This window comes from Gnatocerus cornutus, chromosome 6, assembly GCF_029298725.1.
Source record: "Gnatocerus cornutus isolate USDA-ARS CGAHR chromosome 6, icGnaCorn1.1, whole genome shotgun sequence".
NCBI classification, from domain to species: Eukaryota; Metazoa; Arthropoda; class Insecta; order Coleoptera; family Tenebrionidae; genus Gnatocerus; species Gnatocerus cornutus.
The window spans coordinates 13931278-13955321 of NC_142238.1; the positions used below are offsets into that span (position 1 = coordinate 13931278).

Consider the following 24044-nt stretch of genomic DNA (forward strand, 5'->3'; position numbering starts at 1 on the left):
TTATCATTGTCTGCCTTCCGACGGAACACATTGTTTTTATTGGAAACTCGGTATTAGACAAGGGAAACAATAACGGGAGATTAAGAATTTTAACAGCTTTTCTTTGCCGTGTTGCTCCCCGTTCAAATTCTAACTAAAAATGAGAATATAAATGAAGCTACTGCTTTGCAATTCGTGTTTTAACGAATTAAAAGATAACATTATTAGCTTTCCCGGGAAGTTAATTAGCGCACTTTTTTTTAAAGATAGGTAACTGGGAGCTCCATTATTTCATTAGCACGGTTCGACACGAATTTCTCATTATTACCTAACGTAACGAGTGAAAATATTATTGTCATTACGGATAACGTGACTCAAATTAAACGAAATGAAACTAATTCTCTCCAGCAGGGAGAGATTTCAAAAATATTATTAGAACAATATTTATACAAGTTCTTATTAATTAAAAAATATATTTGATGGCCTGGAAAGCAGTTACAATCTCAGCAACGGCGCCATTTTCCAAAGTGGCAATAAAGCGTTTAAAAAGCCGTTATGACAGTGGTAATGTGGTTTTTAATTCTCTCCTCAACTTTAAAATATAACCCTCTCGACATCGCAAGATCGTCTTTTGAAAACATTTTCCTCTATTACTACCCAATCCTGAATTATGTACGCTATATTTATGACACGAAATTTTCTTTTTCAGGTTTCTTGGGTCAGACACCGTGATATTCACTTGCTGACTGTAGGAAGATATACTTACACTTCAGATCAAAGATTTGAAGCCATTCATACGCCTCACACGGAAGAGTGGACCTTAAGAATACGATACCCTCAACGGAAAGATAGCGGCATCTACGAATGCCAAATAAGCACGACGCCTCCCATCGGCCATCCAGTTTTTCTTACCATAGTCGGTAAGTCAACACAACGTTTCATTAAACTTCTTGTTTTTAGTCAAAGGCCTTCGTCAAAAACAACGGTAATAAATATCAAGTTTGCTCAGATGAAGCAAATATTAATTTATGCAATCAAATTAAAAGAAGAGAACGGTTTAAATTAAAAGTTACGTCGTAAAATTTTTAATGTACAATTAAAAGTTAAATAAAATTAAGAAGATTGAAAACTTTAACAAACAGCTGGCTACAGCAGTAGTTCTAATTACGACCTTAGCATTTCTCGTTATACTGATGGGAGTCTTTGAAAACTTTCGAAGAACTGAAATCAGGTGGTAATTAACTTTTCATCGGAACTACCGCTGACAGATTATGCTCGTTATTGCTACTTACGTTCAATTTGTTTTTACCAACGAAATAAATCTTCCAATATGAAGTTTAAGGTAATTAAGCTTGTATCGATCACATTTCCAAAAATATATTTAATAATTTTTTTTACCATCTAATTAAATTTAATGACAGCGGATATTTATGTCAATCGGCTTAATTATCATATTTAATTTGCAAGAACAATTTTGATATAAACACAACAGACTAATTTAATTTATAATTTATTTACATTCGAAAGTCCATTACTGTAAAATAAATATGAATAATTTTGTAAATATTGTAAAACCGTTTTTTTAGCAAGACAGTTGCATCAAAGGATAAACTTTGGGGTGTTAAAACCCCGAGAATGTTTTATTCAGGTTGTCATGCCTTGAGAGTAAGAAACGTGATGATGGATGCTGGAATGCTATGCATCAGTGCAAACAGAATGAAGCCCATTTTAAGCTTATGCGAAACTCGGAGTACAACTTAGAAATCCATAAATAAAATATAGCCACTTTAAAGAAAGCATAAAATTCAAATCAGCTTTGTAGAGTTCAAATGTTTAAGTTTTACTTTCATTCCACAAGAGATCTTTATTAGACGGTAATAAAAGTGTAACGCATTTTGTCGAGAACGTAAAAGCCCTTTCAGAATCTGCAATACGTCCCAAGAATAAGTATGAATAAAACATCAAAAAAACAAAGCAAGAAGAAGGTGTCGTGTGTAACGAAGATGTTAAAAGCGGCATTTTTCTTCGAAACACCCTCATTAAGCGGTGACCAACTATTTTGGGGTGAACGCTAGTGAAAAAAGTTGGCCTCAAAGGACATGCAAGCAAACTAGACAGACACGCTCTATTATTGCGTATTCAGGGCGCGCCCTCTGTACCGTCATCAAGACTCCGTAACGAAGCGGGCTGAGCCAGGAGCCCTCCGAGGGCGCACTCCGCATGCGAAAGAGCACAGGCTCTCATTAATTCAAGGCGGTTAAGACGACAGCTATAGGTTATCGCATTAAACCGACCACCGCGTATAATGACTTGGTCAAACTGTGATCTGGAACGTGCCGATCTCCGGCACTTTCCCAGGAAAGACACTTAGAAATAATAGCCATGAACAGTTTGAAGAAAAACCGCCTAAATAATCATAAATCTAAGAGTGACTTGCATAAGAAAACTTTCGAATTTCCGCGACGCTCCACGGTACCTCACTGTATTTTATTGACTTTTTTCTCAATTCCTCTCACAGTATTTCGGTACAGTTTATTCACGCAACGAAGATTTACGGGCTTTTTTGAATACTCCATTATGGATTAAATAGAGTGTTAGAAATTTGGGCATTTTCGTTGGAGCCGCCAGTTTACAAAACAAATTTTAATAGTGAGGGCATTGTCACACTTAAAAAAATTCTGCATTATTAACATTATCAGCGCAACCACAATTCATTGCCCAACTGTGGCCCGTCGTTCCAAAATGAAAGCTTTATGTAAATTTCTCATCATAAATTTAATACATTATCAAAGCTATTGTTTGGCTCCGAACAAACGGTTTTTCCTTTGTTAGACGATATACTCAGTGATCACAAAAAAATTAGTCTCAATAGTCCTTTCTTTGGACGTGGTGTAAAATTTCCGTTTATTTTTTTTATTTTTATTGGCAAGATGTAATCCCACCTCCCCGGAAAATGACTTTGTAGCCAACAAAAGGTTTCCACGCCCCATAATCTCACAAGATTTAGACTAATAGAAAAAAGTTCTCTCAACATCGCTAAATAAATTAAATGCTTATAAGCCTATCTACCTTTTTTCCTCTCTTTATGTTTATTAAATGCTGAAATAATAAAAAGTGGGAAGTCTCTCAGTATTCTTTTGTAAACAGTCGTACTTATTGTGTTTGAGAAAATTCGTTTTGTCTGAACAATAGTTAATTAAAGTTTAATGGGACCGGGCCAATTATTGAGGTACAATTCTTTCTTTTCATCGGTGGAGAATTTAATCCTGTTATTTCAGTCGCTCGGTTTAGGACACTTACTTTGAGCATCAAAACATGAGCAAAAATAATATGCGTTCATTTTATACGTGAATAATTACCGGGAAACTGGCATTTTTGATTAGAGAAAACAAATGTCTGCTTGCATTTACTGTACAAACAATTCGCTAGAAAATCTATGGAATCTTCCTCGCCGAACCACTTGTGACTTTCGAGTGTAATTTGTTGGGCTTTGAAAATAAACCTATTACAGGCTATCTGATTCACAATTTCATTTTAGTTGTCATAAAAGAATAAATTAGATGTTAATTTGGGTATGAAAGTGTCGTTAAAAGCCCGGAAACCGTCATTTTTCAGAAGACAATTCCAGTTTGCTAACCATAATCATTAAAACTGGCAAAACATAAATGTCTCTCGTGTCTCTCTCCTTTATCCTTTGTTACTGTGCATGTCCGTAATTTCAGATTCCAAAGACGTTAACCGTTAAAAACGGTAATCCTGCCATGTCTCCTCTGATCTTCTACCTCATTTAATTCCAAGTTTTTTATTGTGTTACAGCAGCGAACCTTGCGATTACATGTTCGCTGCTACAAGTCTTTGTTTCGTTGCAGTAATTAAAACTGCAATTTTTTACACTGAGAAGTTGCTCGTGATGGATGATTTTAATTTATCGAAAATAAAAAATTTATGGAGCGGGTTTTGATGACAGACTCTACCAATCCATTACTGATCAGACAAGCTATAGACGCAATTTATTTAATGGATCTTGATGGTATCAATAGACTCAGCATTTCGGAATGTTTACTTTATTGCGGTGTAACCTTTGAATGAAATTCAAAGTTATCATGTGTTGTGATAAGTGGACAAATAATAAATGGTGTGTTTTTGTTTCAGAGCCCATTACAGAAATCCTGGGCGGTCCTGACTTGTTTATAAACATGGGTTCAACTATAAACTTAACTTGTTTGGTGCGTTTTGCCCCAGAGCCCCCACCCAGCATGTTATGGGCCCACAATGCTCAAGTTATCAACTTTGACTCTCCCAGGGGCGGCATTAGCCTTGTCACTGAAAAGGGCCAAGTCACAACAAGCCGACTCCTCATTCAGAAAGCTGTGCAAAGTGATTCCGGACTATACACGTGTACACCGTCCAACGCCAACGCCGCTAGTGTTAGAGTGCATATCCTTAATGGTAATGAATTTTTCATTTAATTACCATTCACTGTTATTTCGTGTTTGCGCGAAATTACCGTTGCATGTCTGAATTTCATGATGGTTGAAGCATACGATTATCCTCCTGAGATTCGGACATGAGAGCAAATTTATGATGAGAAGGGTGAAATTATTAATACCGTTGTTCCACAAATTGCTTCTGATATGGGTCTTTCATTTCGATAATTGGCTGATACTGTTTTGTTATTGTCTCCTGTCAGTGCTCGGTGAAACATTACACCGCTGCTTTAACATCGACATCATTTATCTTAAGTTAACCGCGTTAACGCGCATTATTCTCAATTACGCAGCAAATGGAAAAATTCGGTAGTCAAAAAATGCTTTGTGCATATTTAATTCATTTTAATTTGCTTTGTCTACCCATTTTTATCATGTGAAACTTTTATGGTAATTACGAGTGTCAGATAAATTCTGCGTTGCGAACGAATTTTTCGCCCACTTCACTGTCAAACAAAACACAAAATTGCCCGCGAGAATTATATTTTAGACGCATATTTTATGCATAATTAATATGAATAATTAACACGAAAAGAGCCTCTAGAGCTTTCCAGTCAAGCCAAGCTAGTAAAAAAATATCACACCTCTTTTGATTGATTTGTTTGTAGAAAATTCCAAATTTCCTCGTACAAATTGCTAAATCGAACTGATACAAGTGTACGTTCCTCTCCACATAATTTCAAGAGGAATTCAAGGAAGTGCCTTAAATCGACCTACGATTGCGGGTTGCTGAGATCTTGGCATTTGAAATTTCCTCATGTTGCAACCGCCGAAATTTCTCCGGAAGTACAACAAATCCGGTAAACACGAAAAGATCAAATTTTAAAAATGTACGACTTCGTCTTTTACATTGATTTACAGTACGCTCTTGTCGCACCACTTTCAATTAACCTTATGCTAATATTTTGTTTGACTAAAAATGGTGGATGCGCCGGGCTAAATTTAATTAACATTTTACATAATTTAATGAGAAGTGCACGCATTGCATACATTTTAAACTAACTCATAGTTAATATTATGTTTATTTAACAATGTGAAGATTGTGCTAACACAATTTAGTGGAGATTTCAAAATTAAACGCATTGCATTTGGGTGATTCTATGTTAGGAGGTTTTTCGACAAACTCTTCATCATTGTTATAACAGGAAAACCTATTAAAATGAGTTAAAAATAAAATTTTGTAAATTTTCTGTATCAAAAGTTTCAAAAACGAATGAAACTGGTTAAAAAAGCAAAAAGTTACGAGCAGAAAAATAAATCAAAATTTTAATTTTTTAACCGTTCCCTAATCTATGATTTTAAAAATGCGATGTTGTTGCAACATCTTTCAGATTAAAAGTTAACACACTCTATTAGTGCCAATTGCCAAAAAAATTGAAAAATATTTGTTCAAGCTTCCGTCACTGGCTCGCAATAGGATGAAAAATTTTTCAATATAAATAAAATAAAAAGTATGGCTTTAATTCAATTTTTTCACACTTTTCATTTTTTGAAGGACACTCAGAATGCTCTAGCTAACTGCTGGAAAATTTAAAACGGTCTACGCATTGTTTATTTTTCATTTTAATTGAATCCTAACGACCTCTACATTATACGCACTTTACACACAAAATATTTAAATATTTGTAACGGTTGAAAATGGAGAAAAAAAAGACAAAACCAAATGTGAAGGACAAAAATAAATTCCAAAATATTTAATAATAATAGTTGATTTTGTTATACGGCAGAAAAGTGGTACTTTTTGTCGAGCAATTAAATTGCAGTAGCGAGGCGAAGCGTAGCGTAGCCGAGCGTATGCAAAATTGCGAGACAGCAAAGCCACTTTTCGGCCAAATAACAAATACTACTTTTTCTCCAAACGTTAAATTCAGTTCCACGACCGACAATGAGTGGTTTAAACTAAAAACATGGATTGCTATGCATGTAGTTGTCATTGATGACATTTACTGTGAAAAATATTGGTTCCAAAAAATTTCAAAGTTAAGATCGTGCAAGTGCCATACAAAATGTAAGTCTCAAATAGTAACCGTCACAAAAAGTACTTTTTCTGCCTAGGCAGCAAAAGTGTTTCCATGTCAACGTGCGCTTTTCATTGTTTATAACAAAATTGCCTACTTTACTGTCTAAAATCGATAAAAAATAGTGACTTTTTATGACGTTTGGAAAAAACTAAGTTTTTGGGACTTAAAAAAACTGGCATCAGAATGCTTATTTATCGAAGAGAGTTTAAGTCAACAAATTTGCAAGTGTTCATGTGTTTGAATACTTGTGACGGACACGCCAGAGAAGAGAAATTTTGAGCATTGAAACTTCATTTTTCAAAATAAAATTATAGTGGTTTCTGAATAGTGTAAAATTTATTTAAATGTGCTCCTACTGCAATTATCAGTGTATAAGGAGTTATTTTTCAATACTCAATAAATCCATTTCATAATTTTTTACAAGGGATTTGAAAAAACGATAATTTGTTCAATTTTATTCAAATTACTACTTGAAATTACTACTATTTTGGAATAATGGGTAATACAATGCTTTAGCAAGACGTTTTTCACTGCATAAAAAATACACATTGTTAGATTTACCCAAAATAATCACAATTTCACCTCAAAACCAAAGTCAGTCAAAATTAGATTTCTTGAGTTTAGCAAAATAACTCCTCATATGTTCAATATTTTTGCGTTTTTTGGCGTGGCCATCAAATGTACCTCTTAACGTAGAAGCACCTATTTAAATTTGTGTGCAAGATCTTCAGCAACCCACGCCTAATAACCCGAAAAATGTAAATGTGCTCTTCAACGCCATGTAAAATAACAACTTTATTAACCCCAACTCAACTTTGGCATGACGGTTTCGTCAATATTTGAATGAACAGGACACACTGACAAAGTGACGGCCAGTTTACATATTTATTGTTACTGCTTGCTCACCCAGCTCTGACAGCTTGATTTTCATATCTTCCTCAAAACTCGGTCAAACGAAACATGACCAGAACTGATAAAGCTCGACTTCACAATTGCCGAATTAAAATCAATGAAAACCGAGAACTGTGCGAATTTTCTATTAAAAAACATGGGCGTTATAAAGTACGGCTCTGCGCTGTTCATCAGCAAGTTTCATTGTGACATAACGCGGCGGTTTGAACGAAAATTTGTGTTTTGTCTTGGTGGGTAAATTAACAGTTTTTGCAGTGGAAAAACGTGATGAAGCGAGCTTGTTTATAGAAAATTTGGCGCTGCAACGAGTTTTTGTGTTTAATTAAAAAGAAAATTATTCTGTTAAATATCGTCGTTTATGGCAATGATCAAACAAATTTTAGAGGGTTATAAAGATGATAATAAAAAAAGCCATAACTCGAAGGGCTATAACAGATTTGCAATAAAGAATATTTTGCCGCTGAAATATCCCTGCATTAAATATCGATCGGGCTGATCCTGATGTGATTTTCATGTCATTATTAACAACTAAATGAAATCCAGTTGGTTTTTCCGACAGTGAGGTGCTAAAAGCAAGCAATTAGAAGCAACACCAAATAACTCCTAGCTTGGCTATCTCGTGATTTAATAGTTTGAAACTGGCGTAGTCTTACTAGGATAATTGCTTTTTAAGGAACTATAAATTCACAGTATTTACCGCACAGGGGTTTATAGGACCACAACAGTGTTAAGTAAATTGTGGTCTTTAAACCATATGCGGAAGAGAAACATTTCCCTAACTCTGAATGTAAATTCTGGAAACATGATTTTTGGTTCAGTTGCTGGTCCATTTCCGTGCAAAAGCCATTATCCAGGATGATACACACAGAGAGATATGTTTCACATTAATACCGAATGAAAAATGTAGCTGCGACTTACACAGAAATAACAAACCGCTGTGGTTTAAATTCGGCGATAAACGAATGACCTGAAAGTTTAACGCCGCAATTTTGAACCGCAATTTGTCTTTATAGTAAAAATTGTGGTGGTAGCACTGACTACTAGGTGGATTTGTTCCAGGAGAACACCCAGCAGCCATGCACCATGGTCATGGTGCCCTGACGAGACTGTCCCACGCCACCATTCTCCTGTCACTGGTGTTTTATCTGGTTCTGCGCCCCCCAACGTAGCGCTACTGTTAGGTGACCACAAATAACAGACTGATATGTGAATAATCAGTTTAAAATATCTTTGCGTATACAGCTGCCGGCCAGAGTGATGGACATAGTCCGTGTCAGTGAAATTGATGAACTACATTAACAATAGTAATTACCTTTATATGTCTGATTGTAATCGCATGAATCTCACGACGACATCATTTAGGTAATGACTCCAGCGTCAAAACTTATCCATTTCCAATATTAAATTCATAAATTACAATAACCAAAATGGAGATATACTCCAATAAAATCATCGTGGGATATATCCGTATTAATTAAACACCAACCAGCAAATGCACTTCAGCGACAGTAAGTTAATTAAAATTAAGCATACTGCACAACCTGGTGGAGATTCTTGCGATAACATCATCGATTCTAAATTTCCACATATAAGAAACTCGGCGACGTTGTATAATTGGTTGTGTCGTCAGAAAGTTGTACATATCATAAAAGAAAAGCAACGATTTTTCTCTCTTGTACATACATTTTGATAGATAAGGTCGTTTCTATTTTGTATATAAACTGTCATCTGGATAAGCCCCGACATTTTTATTAACTGCCATAAGTAAGATGAAAGTGCTTCCGTCAAGTTGTAAGTTCAATCGACGTCTTAACATAACCCTTTCAGACCCCAATAATATATAATTTAATTATGTCGGAAACTGGAAGGGTGGCTCACATCTCGGAGATGGTTGTAGCACTTGACACCAATTATTTTCAACTTTACAAGTTACTACTGTAGTTCGGTCGTTGAATGTTTTTAGACTGTAAAGTTAGAACAGGGTCCTTTTATAGAGCATCAAATTTTATCTATTTCCTGCTGTAAATTCGTTAATGCCAAACTGAGTAGCTTGTAACTAAAAGTCTATAGGGAAGCAAAAATTTGCCAGAAAAAAACGAACTTTACATGCAACCAAAAATTTTTGTGTTTAAAATATTTCATCAAGTTCAAATAACCACAATGAAGAACTGACTTTTATTCATAGATTTGGATCTAATACAAAATGGCTATTTTTGCACTGAGACGCAAAAAAAGAACTAGCCGTAATTATTGTCGTTTTAACCTCGAAAAAATTTATTGAAAATTATCTCTTGAACCGAGATTTTAGTCAACCTCAAGTTTATTTGTAAAGCAAATTCAAGTTTTTTGGATTTATTTTATGCAGAATTTTGCTTCAAAATTTAAATACGACAAAAAAAACAAGTTATGGACGTTTAAAGCTTCGGAAAGTTGGATTTTTTTTTAAATTTTTAAAACTAAATATCTCCGTAATTACGACAGATAGAAAAGAACGGTTTGCGCTATCTTATTTCTTGTGTCTTTTTCCTTTGAAAGTCGGTCTCAAATAACCAAAATTTAATGGTCAATTTTTTTGCGAAAAAATTTTTGACTCATTAGATGAAAATTTTTCAATTTTTAGTTTTTTCGACGCCACTCTACTACTATTTGACCTATCGATCTGAAATTTAACTAGTTGATAGCTTTTGAGCTGTTCTTTAGACTGATGTATAATTTAAAAGTATTGAACGTCGTTTTCGTGTCGAAAAAATATTGAAAATCACCCGGAAGACACCTTTTGAAAACAGATTTTGGTCAATCTCTCGTTTATCTACAAATCAAACTTAAGTTATTTGTGCTCATTTAACGCAAAACTTCACGCGGGATGCAGAACCGAACGAGTTTTCAACAAAAATCAACAAATAATTGAGTTATGGCCGTTTGGACTTTTGGGTAGTCGCCAGAGAGCCAAATTTTTGAACGTTCGAAATCATCTTTGCTTAATATTGGCAAAAATAAACCGAGTTATGGTCTTTTAAAGTTTCAAAAAGTTGGATATGTTTTTCAATTTTTTAAATACTATTTTTTTGTGTACTTTATCAGAAACTACAAGAAAAATAATAATTGTCAAATGATGTACATTAATGACAAAAACGTTAATAAATAATAATAATAATAATAATAATAAATAAAGCCCAATAAAAGTTTCAACTTGGTCTTGAAAATTGCATTTCGCAAATGTCATAACTCGTTCTCTACAGACTAATAAACCATTTTCCAGCAAATTTTTCGTTAATTTATTATTAAGTGATTATACATTCAAAGAGAATTTGTTTGGGTCTCAAAATATAAACTATTGCTCAAATAAATTTGTTGCGTTGAAATTCTGAGTTGAAGTCGACAAAGTTCTTCATCGCGCTTATTTCATTAATAAATGAAAGTCACCAAAAATAGTTTAAGAACGAACCTTGATTTTTCAACATAAATAAACTCATTCATAAATATGTTACTGGTTGCATTTAAATTTTGACCCCTCTACGCTTCTGTAAGAGCCACTTCAATTTTTGTTTTCTACAGTTTCTACATCTGCTGTAACTTTTAATCAGCACCTCTATTCAAATTTACACAATAGTCACGCCACCTCTCCATTTTGTTTAACTGCAATTTGAAAACATCCGTAAAGGCGACACACTCTTGTTGTTTATAACTGTGATTCAAACCGACGAAATTAATTAGCTCACCGTCAAAACGTATTCGTTGTTAATTAAAAAACTAGAAATTTTCATCTCGTTAGCTTTGTCCGTAAAAAGCAACAGAAATCTAATTAACATCAATTTTTTGCAAGCTGAAACGTGTCGAGACTTTTGTTAAGTATCGGAAATGTATAAATCAAATCATTGCGGCGAAGAAGCAATTTATAATAAGTGGATGAAATCTAGACCTAGCGTCGATCATCAAATATGAATGTTTGCCAACATCGAGTTATGATAAATTGATCCATGGCTTAATTATGCAGGCCGAGATGTACTAAAGTAAACATAATTTCAGAACTGGATTTCTTAAGAAAACAGAAAAGAGGTCATCCTTCAAAAATAATCGTCCCAGAATTGAAGATGCAGTTGTTTTTGCTCGATATGAGTTTTTCATAAGACATTTGTGATTGATGTTATGAATTCTGATGCGAGTATGATAGACTTTTATTTTTGAAAAGAACGAATTGGAAATGGATTCAGTGTGTCCTTTATTATGGTAAACCTTACATATTGGAATTTCCCCGTCGTTTCTCATCGATTTCAATTAAAGTCTTTAACGCTGTTTATGAATATTTAACGTTTCGATTTGTCAGATTGTTAAAGGTGTACTAATTAAAATGAGACCCTTTGAAAATCGGTGACCCAACTTTTATAATTTTCGAGTTCGTAATTTCGATTGGCTCCTTGCCACCGGCACGCTACCAATTGTGAACTAATCTAAATGCTTTTAATTTGTTTCCTGTCGCCTGTTTCAAAGGAATAATTTTCTCTGATATCGCCAAAGACAATGTCAGAGCCCAGAATTTATTTGCTCGATTCTTTTTTTCATTAAAAATTCCCCGGGTCAGAATAAAGCCGTACTCAATACTGACCGTTAATTAGAGTCGGAACCTCTCGAATGGAAACAAAAAACACAATCCTTGTTTTAAGTTATGTAACTGTTATTTTGTTCGTGAAGAGAGCAAACATGGCAGTTTTGTTTCCTGAAGCGTCCATTGTTCAATGGCGGGGAAATAATCAAGGAGCGATAATCGATAAGAACTGAACAACTTCTCGGCACTTTATGTAAGTTCACGATGACAGTTCCGCAATTGTATTAAGAAAACTTTTAATAACACGCAAAATTTGTACTTTAAGAACGTACCGACCTTATTTTCAAGTCTTTCCAGAATAATTGTGAAATATGTAAATATGTATAGTTCGTTTAAATTTTGTTGATTTTCTGTATGTTTCTGTTAACTGTGATTTTTGGTGTGATACAAAATTGTAATAATATGAACGTTTTATAATTGATGACCAAATTTTAGTGAGAAATTTATTAAACGGTAATAGCTGTTGAGAATTTGACTTCATTGATATAATAGGAAACCTGTAAATATAGTCAATGGATTCAGTGTTGATTTTCTTAAACTACCAATAAAATGTCATTGATTTATTTTAAATAAACTTACAATTCATAGGACTGTTTTTGTGACCCAACCCTACATCCCTCTTCCGCATACATTAATTAATTCCGGGGAGTAAAAGCTCGTAGCGGCTTCATAAAAACACAAAATTTCAATTAATTAATAAATTAATGAATTGTTTCAAGTAAATGGGTCTGATACCACGTTCAAATTACACCTCCAATAGAGCTAATGCGAAGCCATCTCATAATTAATGAGAAATGTACGTGAGTTCTACTAATTACCCGCAACATATTTTCATTGAAGCGAAAATGCGAGACGAGCATGTTCACCTTTACAATTTCCATTATAGTCTGAAAAAACAACGCAGTAATTTTGTATGAAAAGAAAATTAGAGGCTGCTTTCAATAAGTCGCGCGATGGCTAAAAGCACTGTCTCTCCAGTTATCATGACGCAATAAACACAGTTTTATTTTCTATATCTCACTTCTTACCACGTAAAACTCGTCGTAATTTCACCCCATAAAATAGATAAACCAAGTCTTTTATATCGAATCGTGCTTGAATTTTATCAGCTCCAAATCAATTTATTGTTTCCTGCCAAACCCGCGCGTTTCTTGGTAACAATGTAATTTAGAATTATTTTCAGATCAAATAAATGCGAGCTACTTAATCAAAATCTTAGTTGAGGTTGAGCTAATTTGCAAGTAGGAAAATGTAATTAATATTTGAGCCAATCCGAGTTTGTCCACGTCAGACAAGTAATAATCCTGAATTAAATACGAGTAAGGTTACAGTTTGTCTTTGTTAGTTCAACTAGCAAACAGACCAAAATTAATAATTTGCCGTCCTCGCTTGTGAAGTGTATGGATAGGTTAGATTACTGTTGTATTGTACATAGAAAATTCCGACACAGTCAACATCATTTTGCTACATAAATAATCTTTGATCAAACCACCATACACTTAAGCAATTTTCGAATAACAAAAACTAATGATAGTTCCTTCGGCGCTATCCAATTGGTAAATGCAATTAGTGGAGTTTTCATTTCGGGTTTATTTTCTTTATACTCTGCTGAAATTAGACAGGAAACAAACAAGAGATCGTTGCTGGGCAAAAAATCTCTTCAAATACAAGCTTGGAAAATAATCGGATCGTGAAAAAGTATTGCCTTGTTAGCCGATTTTTAATTTTTTTTACAACGACGTTGAAGGTATAAAAATTGAAAATATGAAATCTCCAATTGAATAAAATCTTTGTGTCTTGATATATTGAACTAATATGATCCTACGTTTATAGACTTACCTCAGAGACATGATCAAAGTGCCTTTCAGTATTTTGTTCTTCGAGATTCAAATTCGGAGTTGTGAGTACGAAAGATCTGTTGTCCCAAAATTGGTAAACGAAACGGATTTGGCAAACGCAAAAAACCACTTAACTCACTTCAGTTAGTTAGTGCCATTTCGGCCGCGACAATCAAAAATATCAAACTTCTTGACGAATTATGGCAATTAACTGAAATATTTACTGGTGGTTGTGTGGATTATTATGAAAGAAAAGTTCTAAAAATCAGAGTGTTTTGCAACAATGGAAGTTCTTATATCAACTTCTCAGAATGATTACAATTATTATTGTAGAAAAACGAGTCGTCCCCAAAATTGGAAAGTGCTCTATACAAAAAAATCTCTGAGGTAAAATGAAAAACGTTATTTTAAATGTATGTATTTGAATTTGGTTCTTCAAAACCTAAACACGTTGTGCCATGTATCTGTCATATTACGATTTAAAAAAAAACAGATTTAGTTATTCTTAAAAAGAAAAAGTAATGAAAGTAAAGCTTGGTTTGAATTAGACGATCGAAGCTCGTCAAAGCTAATGACCAAGTGTCGCCACTATCATTATGTATTTATCAATTACCCAAAATAGATAAAATTACCATTTGTAGGAAACTTCATCTGAATGATTCTAGATAATGACGCTAGCAATGACGTTTTGTCACCTTCAACTGTCAGTAACTGTCAAAGATCTAATTCAAACCAATCGTTTCCATTAATTTTGTTTTTTATGCATAACTGTACGTATTTTTTATTTATTTTGACATTTGATGACAGATGAGTTCTAATTAAAATTAACTTGTTTTATAAATTAGAAATGCAGAACAATCGTAGATAAAACGTTGTATCTTATAGTTATTTATTGTATAAATGTTATATCAGGCCTATAAAACGCGAAAAACAAAGATAGACACGAGCACGTTAGCCCAAATTGTTTACATTTTTTTGAGTGTTTTCTATCAATAAAACAGAAATGCAGTACAACATTTTATTCATAACCGCGGCAGCAAACTTGAAAGAGTCTAAATACTTACTTTATAAATCGTCGATTGTTATTTAGAAGCTGCAAAAACAACTTTAGATACATATTGCCGAAGAAGTTCCAAGACGCATCGGAAAAAAAAAACTTTGTCGTATTCAACAACTGGAGAACAAAAAAAAAGTCCCATTAGGAATTAAATAAGACGTTCGTTTGGACTCGATATAAAACACTAGTCTTTTCATTAATCCCATAAGACGTTTAAAGTTTTCTATAGAAATCGTTGGTCTGGATCAGTTTCAATTTCAATGTCATCTCAAGCCATTGAAAAGTTGGAAATATAAACGTCAATTAACAAGAGGCAAAAATGTATATTTATTGGAGTTTATTTTGAATTAGATTGTTTTATTCTTTGCCAATAGTTTCTTCAAGTGTTAAGATGAACCTAGTAGTAAACAGTGCTTTCTTAACATTGTGGATTGTGTCCAATAGAAAACATTTGGTCATTTTTTGTAATAACTTTAGGTAACTTTTTCATTATTTCGTTTCAAATTAAGATTTCAGTTTGATCCACAAAACGAGTCGAGAAAAGTCACCTTACTTACCACCAATCGAGATACAGATTGCCCTTTTGAAGGCACAATTTAATTACAACAAATTAATTTTTTTGCAAATAGTCACTTTTAAAAATGTTTATATAACTAGTAATTAAGTGAAACTTAAACAAGTATCATAAGAGGGCACTGTATTCGGGTTCACCTGTATATCAGTTTTGGACAAAATAATTTATTAATAACTCATTGTTTGAATTTTATTAAAATAATGAGAATTTTGAACAAATGCGCTAAATATTAAATGAGCTTCGAACGACTAATAATAGAGAATGAAAGCCTGACCATCATAGTACCCTTTTTTCATAAAATCTGATTCAATTTCATCAAAAACAACAAACATATCAAACGTGTCTATTTGAGAAGTTTAAATGCAATTGCACTATTTGATTTGTCTGGCAAATATAGTTATCTCATGAGATTTGTTCCGCTAGATCCAATTCGTATCGTAATTGCAATCAAACCCGTCGCTTTAGATTTTACAGTTTCAAGTTATTTCTTCAATTCTCTGTCAAAGATTCTATTATGCTAGAAAATTCTTCAAGTACAGAATCAATTGCTATTGGAATGAACATATCCACATATCCGAGCTCAGCACTTTTCTTGTTGTCCTGATCTATACGAGCGCTGCTTTGTTGTATGCAGCCAAATAAAAATCGTAATGAGGTCGAATTAGCACGAACTGCATTTACGACCACTAAAATGGTGTGGAGAATTCGGAAACGTTCTAATTTTATGCATTTATATTCCATGCATAACAATAAGAGGATTACTTAGACCGGCAACTGCCTTTATTGGTGGCTAAGGAAAGAGCAATTTAACTCACACTTGGTAGCACTAAGACTCCTTTTCAAAAACGGGCAAATGCAGTCCACTTTACTTTAATTAAAACTCGAGAAACTGCGCATTTGAGTGTTGCTTTCATTTTCTTGACGACGAGACAAGCATCTAATGATTGTTTTCATTAAAACGACAAATTGAAGCGATTGCTTTCGTGTCGAAGGCTAGATTTCAGGATATTTATTTTCCAATATTGGGAGGGAAGCGATAGCTTTGCTACCCACTTATTTGATTTCATTTATTGCCGTTGGAATTTTGTAGACAGTTTATCGGAGCTCTATCCAAACAGGAACAGATCAGAAAACTTGAAGGAATATAGCTTTCTATTGATCCTCTTTCGGGCAAACTACCCACGTGAGGCTTCTCTGCATATTTTATATTTATGTAAGACAAGTTGCCAACTAGTGGCCTTATTAAAGGTGTAAATTTCTTCCTGTCAAATAACTTTCTTAATTAAAAATTTATAATAAACATTACTTACTTAAAACAAGAAGAAGTAATACGTGGGGAAACTTATCCTGACGTCTTAAGTAACGTTAACTTAGTCCGGTTTTGCCGGAAAATTCATCATCTGGGATTAAATATTCTGCAGAATAGTTAATAATAGAGCACCGCAAAAAATAAAAAAAGTACACTCGTTACCGCATTTCTATTTTCAAGCAAAGTTTAAACGAATTTATCAGCTACTTCACTTCGTCAATTGTAGCTCGAATTAACCACTTGAATAAAAAATCCTGTTGTTGTTTGCCTGTTCTGTTTTTCTGTACATTTTGATTATTTTTCGTAAAATTGCCACTACGGATATTTATTTTTCCTGTATGTCTGCAGGTGGTTTCGCCATGTTTTAACGTTACGCGTCCTAGTTTCCTTTTATTCAGTAACACACATTCTGTATTAGTGCGGTGCTCGCAACTTTTCTAGACGGAGCTCCCTATGGTCAATTTGGGGCATTGTAAGGGGCTCGAAAGGGGCGGCTGTTTGTTCGGGAACAACACGAAATGTACAACAACCATGCAGTTGGTATATGACCAAGAGATTAGCCCTAGTTAATTGATTTGTGTTAGTGAAAATCTCATCAACAATCAGCGAACTGACCGCATTTTCGCAACAGGATAATTTAACGATCTAACTAAACTAACAAGACCCTAGCTCAAGGGTCTTTACAACATCTTATCCTTGTTTCAGCAGACGTAATCAAGGTAGAAACTTGTGGTAATTTCCTTCACTCTTTCACCGTTTCCTTCTCCGAGCTGGAATTTATTTTGTGAGTCAGATTGTTGTCACACGTGTCGAAGTGGCGAGATAAGGAAAGTCTGCGTTCAATCTTGACCCCCTTATGATTTAAACAGATATCAGTACATTCCCCTTTTATCAGCAAATTTGCATGACACGCCGAGGTATGTAGAGGTCCAAAATGTGCGGCATATCCGATCACTTCTTCGCCGTTTGTATGCAATAAAAGCCGTAGCTGCATAATTTTATGTTGCCCGAAATTGAATTTTTATTAGGTCGCATAGCTACCTCCCTGATCACTACACTTGGTTTACTAATACCAGTATTATTGCCGCCACTAAATCAAATCGTTATGATGTTTTATGTCAAACCATAATTTTTGTTCGCTTACATGATTTGCTGCAGCGTTCATACTGTAAAGCTTGCCAAAATTGCGGTCGACAACAAATCGAACGATTTACATAAATTCAGCAGCCGCACCGCAGATTCAAATTCATTCTTTTCTAATTTAGTCGGGACATAAACTGTTTCGTAGCGAAACGAAAGAAAATAATGAAATTTCTGGAGAGCCCGAGTAAGATTCATTTTGTTCGAGGAATAAAAACGAGACAAATTATACGGGTTAATATCTAAAAACACAGCAACAAATGCGGAGTTATAAGGCTGATTTTCTATTCTTTTAGTAGCACAATGAGGAAAATGGAAAAGTTGTTATGCAGTCGCAGCGGATTTATAAATATTTCAATCTTGTGATTATGCATGCTCTTTAGTCTTGTCGCATGTAATTCCTACGAGTGTGCTGGCGTTTTAATCTGGTTATAAATTTCACTGTATAATTTATACGAGGTTTTAATTCTGGTGTTTAATATGTGATTTGTTTAACTTACGCTCCACAAATTTTCTTAAAATATGGATAAGTACAATGACCGCCACCATTCCCTAAATTAATACCTTGTTTAAATCGTGCGCCACAGTATTACTCAACGACTAAAGTAGTTAGTAAATTGCTTCAGAACTCGTGTTAATTTGTTAAAATATCTCCGCGAAAAACTTTAATTAAAACGAAATTTCGCATTAAATTGAGATTGCTTTAGAAGTCTGATTTGCAGCCTAATTTATCGCTTTTTCTGTAAAAACAGATTACTGTAGGTGAGTTATTATTCTTTCATTAAGAAAATTACTCGCTACAACAACTTAGTCGCTCGTCTTTTTTGCCAGACTTGACAAGCCTGAGATTTTAAAGCGATTCCAGTCAACAACACGAAATCGGATAGTAAAGTACGATTTCATTAAAAAGTGCAATAAATTATCATCGCTCAATAAATCAAGAACATAAAACATTTTGACACAATATTTCTAGAAACGCACGAGTACGAGGTTTCGATTAAAATTTTTATTAAAAATTTAATTTAGTTAAGCGGTTCTGGCTTGCTTATGTAACGAAGTTTTCTCACTGCGTTGCAATTTATTAAGGGAAAACTTGTATACGGACAGGTTTATATTTTTCCTGTGTTATTACAACCCGGGAAGTCGTTCAAATTATTTCTTTCAAAGAGATGCAATCAAAAGTTTTAATTGGATTGTCAAAAATCGCGGTATTTAGAGTTAATTTTGACGCTTTTTCCAAAAGAGTTGGGTTCCTCCTCCGGTTATAGTGGCTATTTATAATTCGTTACTTTACTGATTAGATGGTGAAGTTTGTTAGGGAGAAACTCGAAACTATTTCCGAAACAGGTAAATCCTCTTAATAATGCGGTTTGTTTCGCCAAGCTATTTACATAAACTCCTATAAAACATCCAGTTTAGTTCTGAAGACGTTCGCTCATCACGCCCTTGCGCGATTTAAGCGCAAATAAATCTTTTTGCGTGGTGTCTTAACGTCACCTAAGTGATTTTAGGACGAGCTCTAATGTAGGTATCAAAATTCTATGAAAAAAATTGTATTTTTGACTATGTTGGTGCCACAACAATAAGATTTTGAGACGTTGCTACCCATACTTCATTTATTAACTGTACCAAATTTTAAATTTATGGAATAACAAACTCAACTTTTAGAACTTTTTACTTTAAGGGAAATTTAAAAAAATTTAAAATTTAATAAAAAAAATCTATCGTGGGTTGTGTTGGTGCCACAACGATAAAATTTGGAGAGGTTCCTAAACTTAACACATTTGTTAAATATACCAAATTTCAAAATTGTGGAACAACAGACTCGGATTTAGAAAAGTTTTATTTTTACAACAAACTCAAAAGTTTCAAAATTTTATAAAAAAAAATGTATCTTTGGTTGTATTAGTGCCACAACAATAAAATTTCGAAAGAGAATTTTAAAATTTTTTGTTTTTAAGAAAATAAAAAAAATTTAAGATTTAATAAAAACATGTATCTTTGGTTGTGTGGGTGCCACAACGATGAAATTCGGAGAGGTTGTTATTCTTAACCTAGTTATTAAATGTACCAAATTTCAAAATTGTGGAACAACAAACTCGGATTTTAAAATTTTTTCTTTTTCGAACAAACTCAAAAATTTCAAAATTTTATCAAAAAAAAATGTATTTTTGGTTGTATCGGTGCCACTAGAATGAAATTTCGAGAGATTGCTACTTATAATTAATTTATTAACTGTACCATTTTTCAAAATTGTGGAATAACAAACCCAACTTTTAAAATTTTTTACGTTTAGGAAAATTAAAAAAAATTTAAAATTTAATAAAAAAAATATCTTGGGTTGTGTTGGTGCCACAACGACGCAATTTGGAAAGGTTCCTAAGCATAACACGTTTGTTAAATATAGCAAATTTCAGAATTGTGGAACAGACTCGGATTTTAAAAATTTTTATTTTTACAACAAACTCAAAAGTTTTAAGATTTTATAAAAAAATTGTATCTTTGGTAGTATTAGTGCTACAACAATACAATTTCGAGAAGTTGCTACTCATAATTAATTTATTAACTGTACCAAGTTTCAAAATTGTAGAAAAACAATCTCAAATTTTAGAATTTTTTATTTTTAGGGAAATTAAAAAAAAAGATTTAATAAAAAAATTGTATCGTTGGTTGTATGGGTGCTACAACAATGAAATTCGGAGAGGTTGTTATTCTTAACTCATTTATTAAATGTACCAAATTTCAAAATTGTGGAACAACAGACATGAATTATAGAAATTTTCATTTTTTGAACAAACTTAAAAGTTTCAAAATTTTATAAAAAAAAATGTATTTTTGGTTGTATTAGTACCACAACACTAAAATTTTGAAATGTTGCTGCTCATAATTAATTTATTAACTGTGCCAAATTTCAAAATTGTGGAATAACAAACTCAAATTTTAGAATTTTTTATTTTTAGGAAAATTAAAAAAATTAAAAATTTAATAAAAAAAATGTATCTTGGATTGTGTTGGAGCCACAACGATGAAATTTAGAGAGGTTCCTACATTTAACACGTTTGTTAAAGGTACCAAATTTCAAAATTGTGGATCAACAAACACAAATTTTAGAATTTTTTATTTTAAAGAAATTTAAAAAAAATCAAAATTTTATAAAAAAATGCGTGATTATTTTTCATTATTAATAACTCTCTGTTATACCAAACTCTATTATTAACTCCATTAAGTTTTCTATGGCCAAAGTTTATTTGTTCATATGAATTTTACCTTCGTAACTTTATTACACCGATGATTAATGAAAGTTATTGGGAAAATTATTTTATTACGTTACGGGACCGCTGTGAAAAATTGATGACTTCCGAGAAAGTTTTATAAGACTTTAGGTATGTCATTTAATTTCAGCGTAATTAATAAACAGTTACTTTCGTTAAATTGTGATTAATTACTCCCGACAGATTCAAATGGGATATTTTTGGTTTTGAAAATAAAACCGCCCCGACGACAGGTTACTAATTAAAGTCAGATCAGCCTTTGGGAAAGTTTTCAAAACAGTTTTTAATTAACAGCAAATCCATTATTTCCGACAATGTACACTCTTGATTAATTCGCAAACAAAGCGGTAATTACGCGGCTATAAAATGACCGTTTTCAAGAGGAAAATATCGGTTTTCTTTTGTGGTTTACTTGAGCATGTATACAATTTTTCTCTTTGTTCTTTTTTCCGTCCCAGTTTCAATTCTGCCTGTTCATTAAAAGAGGAAATATCTCCAAATTTCGATGTTTCCGGGCGTAAATTCCTGACGCACTTGAATGCAATAAAACGAATCAGAATGACTAACTTTCACTGCTAACACAATAAAGTTTTGCAGTCTTGAAGTTTTCAAACTTCTATTCAAGTACCTACGTGAGCTTGAAGACAAAATTTTTCGTACTTTACGAAAAAACGCCCCCGAGACGAGGTAATCTATGAATATGGATTTTTGCCAGCGAATGAAATTAAAACTTCTTCAACAATATTTTTCGCTGCAATTTCTCTTAAACGTTATCAGATTTAGAGTTCAGAAAATGGGCTAATTCTATGTAGCTTGTAAGCCTCGTTTCCTGGCCGGTGAACCTCAGATAGTCGGACACGTGCTTCACTGGACTCGTCCTAATTACCGGATATCCGCTGTCGGACCGTATTCCTGCGAGGCCCAACCGGACTTTGCATCGTTCTGCTCCTCCAAACTAAATCCGGTTGCAAAACGTAAAATATTCACAAAAAGCTCGCCAAACTTTCGCCCCGAGTAATTATCTCAGTAATCTTAAACTACCCCTATACACGGCGGATATAAGCATATTTATCAGCTCGTGCAGCCCTGAATAGAACACGAAAGAAAATTATTGCTAATTACACACTTTCGCGCTGTTGAACGTAATTTCATAATACCATGAATTTTAATTGTGTACTTAGTGAGTTTTTAACGCATTTGTCAACAAGTCGATTTATGGCGCTTTGAATATTTATGAGGTTCCGGTAGGCTAAATTTACGGATTTTTCAAAATCTGACAATTTTCAGCGAAAATCAACAACTTTTGTTGTTTTTTTTTTAGGTGGATGTAATAACAAGTTTTACGGCATCGGATTTTGTATGAAAAATGTTTTCCTGCACACGACAAATTCAAATTGGAAGTCAAGTGGTTGCGCTTAAGAATAACTCATACTTTGACCTGCTTGCCGTAAATATCACTCCAGTTGACCGCTGCTTGAATTAAATCCTTCTTATCACCACTAAACGTTTATTCAAAAAAGTTTTAATTAACTCGAAGTTTGATCTTACGTGCAGTTAATTTCAAATTTTATTAAATTCGAGCCGAGATAATTCAATTCGAAATTATTTGAAACCGTCTTTAATTTAAATTTGAATTGTATAAGCAGAAGCGAATTTAAATTTTAAATACGACTTAGAAAATATTTTTTCTTGTTGTAACATGGAACAAGCTGTATGGAAAATAAGGGAGAAAATTATTCTTTACTTCTTACTTGACAATAAAGTAGGTCAGAGTTTGCATAACGTAATATTACTAGATCAGCTCAGTTCCTTTCATGACAACGATGGAGTGGATGATTGGGTTCAAGTAGGTTTTTACTAACTTTTATAAATGTAATATGATATATGATTGCATCCGCTGTTATTTATTACGCTTCAATATTCCGTGGTAAAAATCAAAAAACGCTCCAACACAAATACCGACTTTCTTTGCTTATCTATCGTCATTACGGTTCCCAGAATGCGCTCTACATATTTAATCAACGTTGAGCTATTGATTGACTGCTGTTTATGGCACTCAATCGAAACTGCAGCTTTGGCACTTTCGTCAGACTTGACGACTCGAGAATTGAAAACTGTCTGAACATGCGAGCAAGGGAAAATGCATGGCTTATTTAAGAATACGGGTAATATCAAAAGAGCTTTCTTTTATCTTTAGTTATTTATTACAACGGATGATTCTGTGGATGTAGGTGGACCGTAACTCGCAACTGCTGCATTATATGAAGTTGAGCATGAAATTATCGTAAAATAAATTAGAAAATATGTAAGGGGAGCAAACTGCGAGTGGCTTAAGAGTTTCGGCTCGTGCCATGCTTTTCTTATCAGTGGCTTTCAGGCCGCTGGTTCCTCCTTAAAAACTGCTTAATTGTCGTGCTCTGTCCCTATCTTCCTTTAACTTGTGCTTATTAAATTTAGCCGAATATTAATCTTCTTTTCTTTTCATTGACATGTAATCTTAATCGGCGATGTAATTGCGCGAGAAATTTTAATGCAAATTTACCCAAGGGTGAAATTTAATTTTCAGATAACGCATACATTTGAATGGATTTTCCTTTCCCTTCCGACGAATTCAATATTTATTCATTAAATATTTCATTGTTCGGCATGTAATTTTTCAACAGGTCGTGACTTTACCCAACCAATTATACAGTACAGGTTTTTCATAAACAGTGAAACCAGAAATGTACTCGCTTTTCCTCATTACAATTTCCTCGTGTCCAACTTTTTATTTCAGCTGAATGCTAAAGTAAATTACAAAATGCTGAGTGATGTCCTGCGAGGACAATAGGATATTCGAAATTCCACTCGTT

The 24044-nt window shown here is 33.5% G+C and overlaps 1 protein-coding gene across 2 annotated transcripts in view; it reads left to right on the forward strand.

Moving 5' to 3' along the window:
* The window catches only part of dpr8 (defective proboscis extension response 8), a 63242-nt gene extending 50653 nt beyond the window's left edge, over nt 1-12589 (forward strand). Inside the window, exons 3-5 of one of the 2 annotated variants that reach the window (XM_088038962.1) lie at nt 689-899; nt 4132-4428; nt 8459-12589. In XM_088038962.1, the coding sequence (XP_087895088.1) occupies nt 689-899; nt 4132-4428; nt 8459-8568 (618 nt within the window). In that variant the 3' untranslated portion in view covers nt 8569-12589. The remainder of the gene's footprint in view (nt 1-688; nt 900-4131; nt 4429-8458) is intronic. The other variant, XM_088038963.1, reaches the window with a different exon arrangement.
* Nucleotides 12590-24044: the final 11455 nt, after the last annotated feature.